Source organism: Drosophila bipectinata, chromosome 3R, assembly GCF_030179905.1.
Source record: "Drosophila bipectinata strain 14024-0381.07 chromosome 3R, DbipHiC1v2, whole genome shotgun sequence".
Taxonomy (NCBI): domain Eukaryota; kingdom Metazoa; phylum Arthropoda; class Insecta; order Diptera; family Drosophilidae; genus Drosophila; species Drosophila bipectinata.
In genome coordinates this window covers 2,296,657-2,308,655 of record NC_091739.1, presented here as the reverse complement: position 1 = coordinate 2,308,655, position 11,999 = coordinate 2,296,657, and the positions used below count along the sequence as shown (strand labels likewise).

The window sequence follows — 11,999 nt, the reverse complement described above, 5'->3', positions numbered from 1 at the left end:
AATTTAAAGAGCAGATTTAACAATTTTTCAAATTTATTTTAGTTATAAAAACACACTAGAGTACAATTTTTATCGTATGTGCATAAGATGATTTCGCTGGTGAACACTCGTATAAATGGCAATTTTTACAGTCAAGCTGATTGACACCGAAAGAGCATAATCACAATATAAAATACAATCCATTAGTGAACGTGTACGTGTACGAAGGAGTTATTGTCCAAGTAACACCATTGATTGCCAACTAGCCCCGAGTTCGCTCTCGAGCCATAGGAGTAGTAGGATCCGGCGAGTCGATATACAGACAGTTTATTGGCTGACATACTTTAGGCTTAAAGCAATAATAAATCAAGTTTGGTTAATAACAAAGGTAAGCGCTTGCTGGGACGTCCTCTATCACTTCCCTCTCACATCTAACAACTAAAAATATCTAACAATTAGAGCATGTCGGTGCTGCACTTCGGCTCTAAGAATTCCATCCATCTCATGGGACTTGAGGACAAAGCAGTGCGTTTTTGGTGTGTTTTTCAGGGGAAATGGACGCAGTTCGTGACAACCCATGCTAGTCCTTGTGTCTGTTCTCCCTCATATGTGACAGCTCTATGAGCCAGGCTTTAATCATATCGTAAGTGGAGAAACTAATACCCACTGCAATGGGGCCCTTAATCCAATTCATACTAAGTCCCTTGTAGAAGCCGTTTTTGATGCCCTCCTCGCTGTGAAAGAAAAAGATACGAATTAGTATTTGATTTCGACTTTAAAGTGGCAAGCTTACCGGTAGATCTTCCCTAGCGTCTCCAGAATGGTGGGATAGCGGTCGCCCTGAACTGTGTTTACCCGCATCGTCTGCATCCTTCTTCGCACAATGTCCAATGGATAGCTGGCCGTCTGACCGGCAGCACCTGCCGCAGCCCCAAAAGCTAGCGAGACCAGAGTATTGGGTTTGTTGCTTCCAACCATTTCTGTGGGAAAACAAATTAGTTATTACTTAGCGAGTGTCTAAACATATAGGTGGGTCGATATTTAAAGCAAACACCTGTCCTACACACAAATACCTTTGAAAGGTGGACCTAAACCGGAATATCTAATGTAGTAGCTAATGGCAAATTAAATACCTACCTTGATATTCACGTTTCAGTGTCTCGTAGGTGAAGAAGGAGGTGCCGGCGTACGGAATTACACCAAGCACAGTTGCCCAGTAGCCCCGAAATAGCGTCGATGGCCCCTCTTCTACCCAGATCTTGACAAAGACCTGCCGCAGCGTTCGATAGCCTGTGTACCGGTCCGTGACGGCCATGCGTGCTCTAGCCAGATCCAAAGGATACGTAAGCGACTGCGAGGTGATACCCGCCAGGGAGCCCGCCAAAAAGCGCCGACCCTTCGTGCTATCAAAAGAAGACAGAGTTAGATTACAAGACAATTCCTTTAGCGCAGTTACTTACTTTGAGCCATCCTTGTCCACTTGCAGGATGCGGCGCCACTGCTCGTGCGCCGTAAACTGTATGGCCGCGTAGGGTATAATCCTCGCCATGGTGGCTGAATTCCCCCTCCACAGTGCCAGGACCCCCTCCTTGGTGTATGTGTTCTGCAGATAGACCATCGAGGCTCGGAACGAGAAGGGGACATCGTTGCGGATCTGGAAGTTGATCTTTGTCCGGTCCAGCGGCGCGATTACTGTTTTGGCCAAAGCTCCTGCCGCCGCCCCGGACACCAGGCTTATCACCACCTGGTCGATTTTCTGGCGCACTGCAAGAGACAAGGGGCGGTGATGTTTGAGTTGCTTGTAGTTTTCATTATCAAAATAAACAGAATAAAAGCCATCATTGTGCTATTATTAATTTAAAAAATAAACAAAAACAAAACACAAATTGTGAAATTCATAATTGGAAAAAGGGTGTCAAGTCGTGCCACGGAAGCTAATTGGAAAAGTCTGCAACAAATAATCTGATTTTCAAATTGAGACAAAGTGCATGAAGATAGAAATACATGAATAACTTACTAGGTGTGGATGAGGCTCTGGTTGTGGCTGAACTGGCGGGTGGAGAGGTTAGTTCTGGTGCGGTGGAGGAGTGCGGAGTTATGCGGGACGTGCTCTCTCCGTCGGCATCATCCAGGTCCGAGGACGTCGTCGCTGCCGTCGCTGAAACAGAGCTCGACAGCTGACTACCCGTTGACTTGATGGACATGGCGATGTTGGGCTTCTCGAGGAGACGGCTCATGGCAGACTCGTCCTACGAACCTGAAATCAATTTGAATGTTAATTCGAGTGGAGTGTATGGTGGCTTATCGCCACAGCAGATAAGCGCCCAATATGGCCAAAACTAATCGAGTCCATACGGGCCGCGATTGCCTTGCGCTCATAAGACTTCCCAGAAATAGAGTGGGTGGGTGGGTAGTGTTGCTACAGATGTTTTCACATAAAAATATACTACGTACTTACTGAGTAGATCAAAGAAAACACATTATTTCATAGCTTCAGATGGGAAATACATCCAAGCAGAAGTTACCGAAAAAGGGTTGGTAGGTAGCTATGGCGGATTTATAACAACTTGGCATTAAAACCTCAATTTCTCAATTAAAAAGTGGCGGTGATATGCTCCTTGAATCTCATGTTTTCATTTAAAAACAAATTAATTATAAAAAAAGCACTGATAGACACTGTGTTTGTTTTGAGGTAGAGCTAAAGCATGGCAAAATAATAATATTTCTTTATTTTGATTGACGTCCACCAAAATTTCGCCAGGTTATGCAAATTTCATTTCCTACAATTGTTTCATAATTGCAAGTAGCTTTCCACAGATGCCTCGGGGTTCTGGTCTAAAAATAGGCGTTTGAATTGTTTTCTTGCGAATTGGGGAACAATATTGGTCAACAAATTTCACAGATACCGGGCCCAAAAGCACTTGGCTATTGAACTTTGCTTGGGCCAGTCACGCTGCCCGCGGAGCAGAAACTTGGTCAGTGAGTGTAGCTCGGGATTTAATCAGCGCCCCTTGATAAGAACTCCCCCAGCTGCTTACTGCGTCTTATAATAGATAGGCTGGCCGGTCTGGCTGCTTCCAGAAGACTCAACTGCTAGCCAAATGCTAAACAAGACCTCCCCGAAAACCGGTTGCGCTCACAGTTCGCTTTGAAAAAGCTAACAACAAAGCATTATCAGCAGCAGGGTGGCACACGGTAGGCACCTGCGTGTCTTTGTGCGGCACACACCTCCAAAACAATTATCATGCCGATTGCTAAAAAGCGAACGCAACCTGCCAGTCCACGCAAACACGTGCGATATTTGGTGCGAGAAGTGGGAGGCTTCTGCGGTGGGCACTTTTCCAAATGGCCAGCAACGAGCGGGGCTAAAATTAAACGCATTGCAGGAAACCTTTAAGAGTGAGAGCATTCATTAACGCAATAGAAAATCGTAGCCTTGAACGTGATTGTCGCCATACAGATACATATGGATTTAGATATGGCTATACAGTGGGCACCAGCTAGGAGGAATTCTAAGAACATAGCTAATCATTTTTTATTACGTTTTTGATTAGAAATGTTTTCCTCCTTGTGTTAGCTTCGGTATCTACTATATGCTAGTTTATCTTGAAAAGTTAATCCTCGAGCCCGCTGATAAGACTGAGAATCGAAGCTCTCGAAATCCGTTTCCCCCCACTGCGCTGTGGATGCTGCTGCCGGCGCACAATAAACGTAAACAAGCTCGTTAGGTGGTGCCTGAGCACTTTTCAATGTTGTTTTTTCGCTCAGTCAAGGTTGATGTTTACTGTGGATCCAGTTGATCCAGTCGCCGTTTTCCAATTCGGCTCTAGCACTGAAAATTTGTTTGCGGGCTATAAATAGAACTGAGAATAGGAGCGAAGGGGGCAGGCGGTCAGATAGTAGACCAGTTCCAACACCATTCCGCCTGGACTTTGTACCCAGCAATGAACTGGACGCGAAGCAAGTAAACAAATTGTCTCGAACTACGCTCGCCTATATGTCCATACATACATATGTAACAAAAGCTGAATTTTCAATTGGAATGTTTTTGTTTACAAAAGGTGTCTTGCAAGAAACCAACTACGTGACTTAATTCTGATTGGAATGGATCTGGGGCAACAGCTGTTGCTCACCTTTCGATGGTGTCTTGGGAGGGAGGGAAAAAAATCCAAAAAAAACAGGACAGGAACCCTCCACCGTTGCCCCCTTTTAGCAGGTGGCTTGGTGCGGTAGTTGGCACCCTACTTATCAATTACGGCACTTGTTTACCCTTTTTAATCAGTTGCAACATACACACACTCATACTCCGAAACCTTATATAATTGGGCAAATCGAGAACAACAAATCCGATGTTATAGTATGTGTGGGATCCCCACACGCACCTTTGTTTTTGTTAGCACAGATTTTTTTTGGCCGCCTCTCCTGCAACAATAACAAAACTATCAGAACCAACGGGTGTCTAGCTCATTCCCGCACCGACTGTACACTTGCTTCGCATTCACCGAACGGATGAGATGGCTAATTTTAATAGTTTCGACTCAGGACTAGTTGTAAGCAAACATTTTCCGCGCGACTCGGATCTCCAAAGAGTAATGACAAGAGCAAACAATAATAACAGTGTGGGGGTGTGCGTGCATGTGAGCAGTGTTGTCAAGAAGTTACAGCGCAGTGTGACCAGGCGTCTCAAACGTTCCATTCTTCCCGAAATTGTTTCGCGGAATGAATATAAAAATAAGTAACTTATTCGGTTTTGAAATCCAGTGTAAAAAAAAACTTAAGTGTCTTTTAAGAAAATAAATATGGAAAACATTTAAAATTTAACCCGTATTTATAAACCGATAACGATATCGTGGCTGTAGTTATCGTTTGAAAAATGGCAACTCTGCACCCTGCAGCAGCCAACTTCACGTAAGACGCACCGACAACAAAACAGAAAATTTTAGAATTGAAAAACAAAACAGAATGAACGTCGACCTGCGATCGTACTCGCGCCATTGGCTCACGGAGTTTATCGAGCAGTACCAGGAGGAGGAGTGCCTATGGCAGCCAAAGCATACCGACTACAGTAACCACGGAGCGCGCAATAAATCCTATGACCGCCTTGTTGAGAAACTTAAGGAGGTGGAGCCCAACCCGGACCGCGCCATGGTTGTGAGGTAAGCTTCTAGTTAAAGTGATACACAAAAGACAATAATGACAATAATTTTGGTTTAGGAAAATAAATTCGCTGAGATCCGCATTTCGGAGGGAGTTCCGCAAGTCGTCCAGCAAGAACCACTACGAAACGAGACTCTGGTACTACGACAAACTTCTTTTCATTGCCGACCATAAACCCAAGCGACACGAACTGGGCTCTAAGCCAAAACGCGAACTCCAAATCAGCTTCGACGATGAAGAGTCTATGGAATACGACGAAGAGCCTAACCAAACTGGCGCTCAATCCCAACACTTGGAGACAATAGTTCCAGCGTCCGCGGACGTGGAACAGGAAGCGTCCGCCAATACTGTCGTAGTTAGTAGCCAAGGCGCTACAATCAGCACCATTTCAGTGACCCCTGCTGACTGCGTTGCTTTAGTAAAGGATGAGAGCCAGCACACCCATGATGAGGCAGCACAGGCAGCAGCTCAGGCGCATCAGCAACTGGTAGCGCACGCAGCTGCTCAAAACTCCATAACGGCACAGGGACACGCCGTTAAAGTGCTTGAAATCACATCGCTCGACTCGAATTCACAGAGAGAAATACAACAGGTGGGTACTATTTGAAAACTTTGTAGTATTACCCTTCTATAACGAGATCTATCGCAGGCGGTTAACTCTCTGGAGCAACACCAGCAGCAGTTGCAACACTTGCAACAGGCCAATGGACATGCGCAAACCGTTCCCACGATTCAAATTGGGCGGGACCATTATCAACCGCTCTTCGGTAGCGCCAGCACAACCGCATATACCACAGCAGCGCCAAGCGCCCCGCATAGGCCTGACGATGAGTACGATGCGATTGGCGTGAATGTCGCGAGCAAACTGCGCGCCATCAACCCCACACAGAGGATCATCGCCGAGAAGCTGATCAGTGACGTTCTCTTCAACGCTCAGTTGGACAATCTCACAGTCAACTCTGCACTCACGCAGTAATCTTTGCCGCTGCACTTGCAAACACCAATAGGATTAGTATTTTAGGTTGAAAGAGTGCATGTCTTTTTATGAATCACATAATTGTGTCCGTGTCCCCAAACTCTCGGCTGGCCGGCATTTGTCGGCCGGCTTGCAATTTAATGTATCATACCGTTTGTATGTAGTTTTAATTAATCTATACAATAAATATATTGTATGTCTTAAGATCAGAGGAAAACATGGCTGTCACTTGCTAGGCGGATTTTCTGGTCCTCCTATACTCGTCACCTTGTTCCACACGAATTTGGCAAACTGAAAGATACGTTTTCCACTACTTGACTGAACTTATTTGTTTTTTTTTCTCACCTTAACCGGCGGCAACTCCATCTGCTCCGACTCTGATACCAGCTTCCGGTTATTCTGCATGTAGCTCCAGCCGAGGTGGATACCGATCAAGGACGGCACCATCACAATCGCCACCAAGTTCCGGGAGAAAAACGAGGGTTGCTGCTTGGACATTGCTAAAGTTGAATATTATTATTTAACATACGGGTAACAGCTGTCTTGTTTAAATCCAGTGCTGAACAACGTCGCACAGTTGTCTGGAACGGGTTTAAGGGTCCGATTTAAATTGTATTATCTTTACACACATATCCATTGTGAACGACAGTCCACTGGGAACGAAGCAAGCAAGCCTTAGCGTGCAGCCATATGTATATAATGTATAAACCGAAGAAATAACCATTTTCTAATCGAGTTATATTTAAAAAAATTTTAAATTTTGAATATAAAGCAAAATAATATTTAATAAAAATTAACTAAAAAATTGTGTATATTTAAAGATTGTGGGATTCACTACCAAAAATACCAGATTTCATAAGCCAGTTAGTGTTACCAACGTTTCGATATTTTTGTTGCCGCACGTTTTCGCGGTCTTTTGGTCTCTCTGCCAGTCGGCGTCTGTTCGTTTCTGGGGAAATTGATTTCATTTTTGTTTAAAGTTTTAAGTGCTAAGTAAATAATAATTAGCAAAGATGTCGATGTTTTGGGGTAAGCATTACTATTTTAATTAAAAAGGACTAGATTAGAGCATTATATAGTGTTGAAACAAGCTCGCACGCAAAGGTTTTGTTCGCGCCACGTGCTTCCTTAGCCGGCAGCGTGGAGCGGCACCATTTTTCCCATTTTAAATCTTGTTTTTTTCTTAATTCCTTTTTAAAATTAGGTCTTAGCATGAAGCCTAACCGCAAATACACCCAGACGATTGTCAAATCGTTTCATATATCGGGTGTGGCCCTGGACAAAGGTGATGAGGCTAAATTATACCTTATGGCCGAGAAGCAGAAGTACATTGTGGCCACCGTGTCTAAAACCATTCCCCAGGTGCCTTTGGATTTGAATTTTAGCAAGGGCGATCAGATCATGTTCCAGACCACCGGTTAGTCTCACATTTTTTTTTGCATTGTCGGAGTATGACAATTTTTGTTCACGTTTCAGGTGATGCCACTGTTTCCCTGTTGGGCTACTTGCATGATATCGACTCGGACGAAGACGACGAGGATTTCAACATCGAGAATGTGCTGAAGGGCATAAGCAAAAAAAACGGAAAGGCCGATGAAGATGAGGACGAAGATGACGATGATGAGGAAGATGAGGATGATGAGGATGAAGACGAGGATGTCGATGATAGCCAGCTTATGGAAGAATACGAGTCTTTCCTTGAGAATGGAGAGGAGGAGGATTCTGAGGATGACGAAGATGAGAGCGGCGAAGATGAGGAGGACTCTGATGATGAGGAGGAGGAGGTAGTGGAGGAGCCTAAGGCAAAACAGGCCAAACTTTCACCTGGCGCCAAAGCTAAGGGAAAGCCAGCCAAAGAACAGAACGGCGTGGCCAAGAAGGACCAGCCCAAGCAGCAGCAGCAGAAGGCAAAAGGTGACAAACCTGAGTCTAAAAAGGAGGAGCCCAATCAAAAGCAGGCCCAACAAGCTGCTGGAGGGGAGCGCACAGTCAGTGGCGGCGTGAAGGTATCGGATGTTGTGGTTGGCAAAGGAGACGAAGCTAAGTCCGGAAAGCGCGTCTTTGTTTACTACACTGGTCGCCTGCAGTCGAACAACAAGACCTTCGACAGCCTCGCCAAGGGCAAAGGATTCAAGTTTGCATTGGGTCGTGGCGAGGTGATCAAGGGCTGGGACGTGGGTGTTGTCGGCATGAAGGTTGGTGGCAAGCGCCGCGTCACCTGCCCTCCGCATATGGCTTACGGTTCGCGCGGAGCCCCTCCGAAGATCCCACCCAATTCAACACTGGTCTTCGACGTGGAGCTGAAGGCTGTCCAGTAATCGGCCCCACATCATATAGACTTGTAAACGTAGCTCTAAGAATCCGCATCGTACAACCCTTTGAGAAAAACTGATAAAATGTTGAATAAATGCACGTTGTTTTCTACGCTGTTCAAAAATCAATGATCTTGGTAACAATCAACTTTATTGGGTAGACTCGGGGCTTTTCTCGGGCAAGCCCACGTTCAACAAGGGCTCAGATTCCATTTTCCAATGCTCCAGCACATAAGGCAATCGTTCGCTGGGATCGGTGCTCCAGTGGTGCAGCCGGCACTTGAGCCTCGCCTGCTCCAGCTTATTAATAGTAATGGTGCAATAAAAATCCTTGTTTTCTTTCTTTAGATCGGGACCCTCTATGCGATCCTTAGGCAGGGTTATGCACTCTTCGCGACAATGGAATCCGGCTTTTCGCAGAGAGGCCTTGATATGCCAAGGCTCCAGCACCCAAGGCTCATCCTTGTTCATTACTACCGCCAGCACAATAGATTCTAACATGTTAACTGTCCGTTGAGCATAGGCTGAGCTATGTTTCACTGCCGACTTTTCCGCTTCCGTCTTGGCGTACTTGGCCACGTTCTCCGGGGTATTGTAAGCTGCTAAGCCTGGCAGCAGCAGCTTATTGTAAACGAAATGCGGCTTCATGGACACCACGTCCCCTTTGTCTCCAACGCCCTCCACGAATGTCTTTAGTACCACCTGCATGTTGGGCCGCTTTTTGACCAGAGTGTCCTCCACTAGTTCGTAAATGAAGTGCTTCGCCCTCATCCGGCGGGGCTTCTCGTTGGTTTTGTGTAGCGGTGGGTCATACTTTCTTTTGAGAATGAAAGTGGTCTGCAGGAAAACGGTCATGAATGGGAGTCGCTTTTTATACAAACAAGGATACCTACCCGCACTTGCTGCTGAACCGTGGAGGCAGATTTAAGCAAATTTAACGGAGTTACGTATATGGACTTCAACATTTTTACAAATATGAGTGTAGCCAGACTATTTGGGCACCATATGTCGCCAGAGTTGCCAGATTAATGTAAACATTTTAGTGGGGGGACTGCTTTAAAACTAATAAGAATTGTAAATGTTTATTAAAAAAATATACTTAAATGGGACATACATATCTTTAATTTATTTACACAGAAACTCATTTAAATTAAAATGCACAACTAGGCCTCTATTGTGTTTTGAATCCAGTCAACATATTTGCCAACCAGAGTGTATACCCCTGGCCATCCTGCCAGGCCACACGGCGTGGGGCCAAATGAAACCACGCCCGCCAGAAAGTAGTAGGTGTTCACCTTGTTTGTGTCAAGGCCAATGAGAGGACCGCCGGAGTCGCCACGACATGAATCCACGCCCTCCTTTCCGCCGGCGCACATCTGGGTTTCTTCGAGTAGAATCTCTTGGCTGCTATACACTTGCTGGCACTCCTCCATTCGGAATCCCTCCACAGCGGCTTTAAGCTTCAGGTTACTGGCCGACAGCTGTTCTGTCTTACCCCATCCAGCCACATCCATGGAAATACCATCAAATGTAGCCGCTCTCAAGTTGGCATCCAATGGCAGGCAAATCGGTCGTACGAAATCGGTGTACTCGACTTGCTGGCCAAGTCGCAAAAGGGCTATGTCGTTCACCTGGTTCTTAGAGCCGGGAATGTAGTCAGGATGTGGTATAGTTCGCTCCACGGGCACGTCTAAATGAGGCGGAGCACAGTCTTTCATGCCACGGACATCCACCTCACAGTCCGGATTAGTGGCCGTGTCCCACTCGCCCAACCGGACACCAGTCAGTCGCCAGTCCGAGGGCAAAGATTTTCCATTTACACAATGCGAGGCTGTCACCACATACCTTGTGCTGATCAAGGAGCCACCGCAGTGGTGGCCCTTCTTTCCTTCAGCTGGAAAATTATTTAAAAAATATAATAAATGGTCACTTTGCTTCCATATAGTGTTTCCCCTTTTGGGGGATTACTCACCTTTGGTATACTCTATTAAAGCCATCCATGGAAACTCGTCAATTTTGGTTTTCACACCACCGTAGATGCGATTTGAAAGGATGTTTCCGCACTGTCCGGGAAGCGGTAGCAAATTTGTGGTGGTGATATTGGGCCTAGGTGGCGCCGGGGTTACCGGCGACGTGTCCCTGTAGCGATCCGGGCAGCAAATCAACACCTTTCCATTCGTGTACCCGCATTGGCTCCGGCTTAGGTAGAGGCGATCAGTGTCCCTAAGCGGTGTGGTGGTCAGAATCCCGTACAGGTATTTGCAGTCCTCCAGGTGAATGCACAGGGCTCTTTCCCTGTTCGGGGTGATGCACCTTCCGTAGTTTGGCACCTGGGCCGCCTCATTCGGAAAGTAGAACTCTGGCCAAAGAAACGATTTACAAAACAAGGTTTAGAGCCCACTTTCAATAGATGAATACATTCACCTATAGATTTTAGGTGAATCTATTACAATAGATTTTAATTTATAGAAGTCTCAAAACTGGTTTTCGTACGGTTAGAAGTGGTGAAGCCCCGTAGCAAAAACAAATAATCTATTCGTCCCCAGCAGATTGGGTGATATTATTTACTTACGGCCCGCCGACGATTTCGCCAAAATTCCCAAAAACAGGTAGATAAACGGTAACTTGAACATTTCGAGTTACACAAGCTTAATCCTTTGTCAAGACGTCGTCAGTGATTGGGATGCTGTACTTTGGGGTACTTTGTGGTCACTGGTCACTGAAGCAGTTATCAAAATAAACGTCGCGATAATGTACAAGGTAATACGCTAATGCGGAATATCCATGAAGAAGAGAAGCCCAAGCGGAGCTTCAGCTGAAACAGAAAAGTGACCGAAGCTGGAGATGAGGTAGTGGCTCCGTTAAGATCGCTCTCAAGCTTTAAGTACCATAAAGCTTTGGACTCTGTATAAATCAGATATATTCATTATCGGGTATTTTTTATTTCGTGGGCTTTTTGTGCTTTTCTCAGAAGAAGCGCTTTTAGAAACAAGAACATTTTTGCTTTGTATTTTTAATATACACGATATCCATGAATCGAAGATATGTGAATGATATTTAAGACTTTAAAAGCCAATTTTTGTAAATTTAAGCTTCTAAGCTAGGCCGAAAATCAGAAATATTTGAATAACTTTTGTGGGAAATAAAAAGCATACAAACATTTTTTTCAAGCAGACGTGCAGGTCTGCATAATATATTTAATATAACATACAGTAACCAGGCAGGAACCATAATACATTTTATAATAAAATCAAAATATCATAAAACATAACTATATGCTCAATTAATACTAAATATTGAATTCAATAACTAAGAAAAATAGTCATTATTTAGGATTTTTGTATAAAAAATAAGTTGATATATTGGATATATTCTTGGGATTAGAATATCAATTATAATTATGTTGATCATTATTTTCTAAGTTTTCTTTTTTGATAAAAATATGATAATTTATTGAAGAAAATATCAAAATCTAAATTTAAAAATGTATAAATTATGTATACCTCATGAAGAAAACTGTAAAAATCTCGTTTTTATGAATTCTATAGGTTAACGATATTTTCGAACGAAAGTAA

General features: G+C 44.5%; 6 protein-coding genes across 7 annotated transcripts; 2 read left to right on the top strand and 4 right to left on the bottom strand.

Annotated features, from left to right (window-relative positions):
- Window positions 1-15: 15 nt before the first annotated feature.
- On the bottom strand, window positions 16-4,613 carry DPCoAC (dephosphocoenzyme A carrier). Of its 2 annotated transcripts, XM_017249440.3 has the most exons (7): window positions 4,465-4,611; window positions 4,362-4,401; window positions 1,997-2,236; window positions 1,440-1,743; window positions 1,117-1,382; window positions 773-959; window positions 16-713 (listed from the first exon to the last, which is right to left on the bottom strand). In XM_017249440.3, the coding sequence occupies exons 3-7, from the start codon at window positions 2,214-2,216 to the stop codon at window positions 560-562; spliced, it is 1,131 nt and encodes a 376-aa protein (XP_017104929.1). In that variant the 5' UTR covers window positions 2,217-2,236; window positions 4,362-4,401; window positions 4,465-4,611; the 3' UTR covers window positions 16-559. The 2 variants fall into 2 exon arrangements, with proteins under 2 accessions (XP_017104929.1, XP_017104928.1); XM_017249439.3 differs by having other exon boundaries at window positions 4,362-4,613.
- A 241-nt stretch (window positions 4,614-4,854) lies between these two features.
- LOC108130810 (uncharacterized) lies at window positions 4,855-6,329 on the top strand. The gene is made up of 3 exons (XM_017249443.3): window positions 4,855-5,135; window positions 5,194-5,728; window positions 5,786-6,329. The coding sequence occupies exons 1-3, from the start codon at window positions 4,942-4,944 to the stop codon at window positions 6,110-6,112; spliced, it is 1,056 nt and encodes a 351-aa protein (XP_017104932.2). The 5' UTR covers window positions 4,855-4,941; the 3' UTR covers window positions 6,113-6,329.
- On the bottom strand, window positions 6,261-6,703 carry LOC108130812 (uncharacterized). Its single transcript, XM_017249445.3, has 2 exons — window positions 6,458-6,703; window positions 6,261-6,403 (listed from the first exon to the last, which is right to left on the bottom strand). Exons 1-2 carry the CDS (start codon window positions 6,608-6,610, stop codon window positions 6,338-6,340), a joined length of 219 nt encoding a protein of 72 aa, XP_017104934.1. The 5' UTR covers window positions 6,611-6,703; the 3' UTR covers window positions 6,261-6,337.
- A 286-nt stretch (window positions 6,704-6,989) lies between these two features.
- Fkbp39 (FK506-binding protein 39kD) lies at window positions 6,990-8,553 on the top strand. The gene is made up of 3 exons (XM_017249441.3): window positions 6,990-7,141; window positions 7,317-7,529; window positions 7,589-8,553. Exons 1-3 carry the CDS (start codon window positions 7,126-7,128, stop codon window positions 8,428-8,430), a joined length of 1,071 nt encoding a protein of 356 aa, XP_017104930.2. The 5' UTR covers window positions 6,990-7,125; the 3' UTR covers window positions 8,431-8,553.
- A 3-nt stretch (window positions 8,554-8,556) lies between these two features.
- mRpL9 (mitochondrial ribosomal protein L9) lies at window positions 8,557-9,460 on the bottom strand. The gene is made up of 2 exons (XM_017249444.3): window positions 9,318-9,460; window positions 8,557-9,261 (listed from the first exon to the last, which is right to left on the bottom strand). The coding sequence occupies exons 1-2, from the start codon at window positions 9,387-9,389 to the stop codon at window positions 8,575-8,577; spliced, it is 759 nt and encodes a 252-aa protein (XP_017104933.1). The 5' UTR covers window positions 9,390-9,460; the 3' UTR covers window positions 8,557-8,574.
- Window positions 9,461-9,523: 63 nt separating this feature from the next.
- On the bottom strand, window positions 9,524-11,273 carry ea (easter). The gene is made up of 3 exons (XM_017249438.3): window positions 10,997-11,273; window positions 10,397-10,783; window positions 9,524-10,318 (listed from the first exon to the last, which is right to left on the bottom strand). The coding sequence occupies exons 1-3, from the start codon at window positions 11,055-11,057 to the stop codon at window positions 9,588-9,590; spliced, it is 1,179 nt and encodes a 392-aa protein (XP_017104927.2). The 5' UTR covers window positions 11,058-11,273; the 3' UTR covers window positions 9,524-9,587.
- Between the last annotated feature and the right edge of the window lie 726 nt (window positions 11,274-11,999).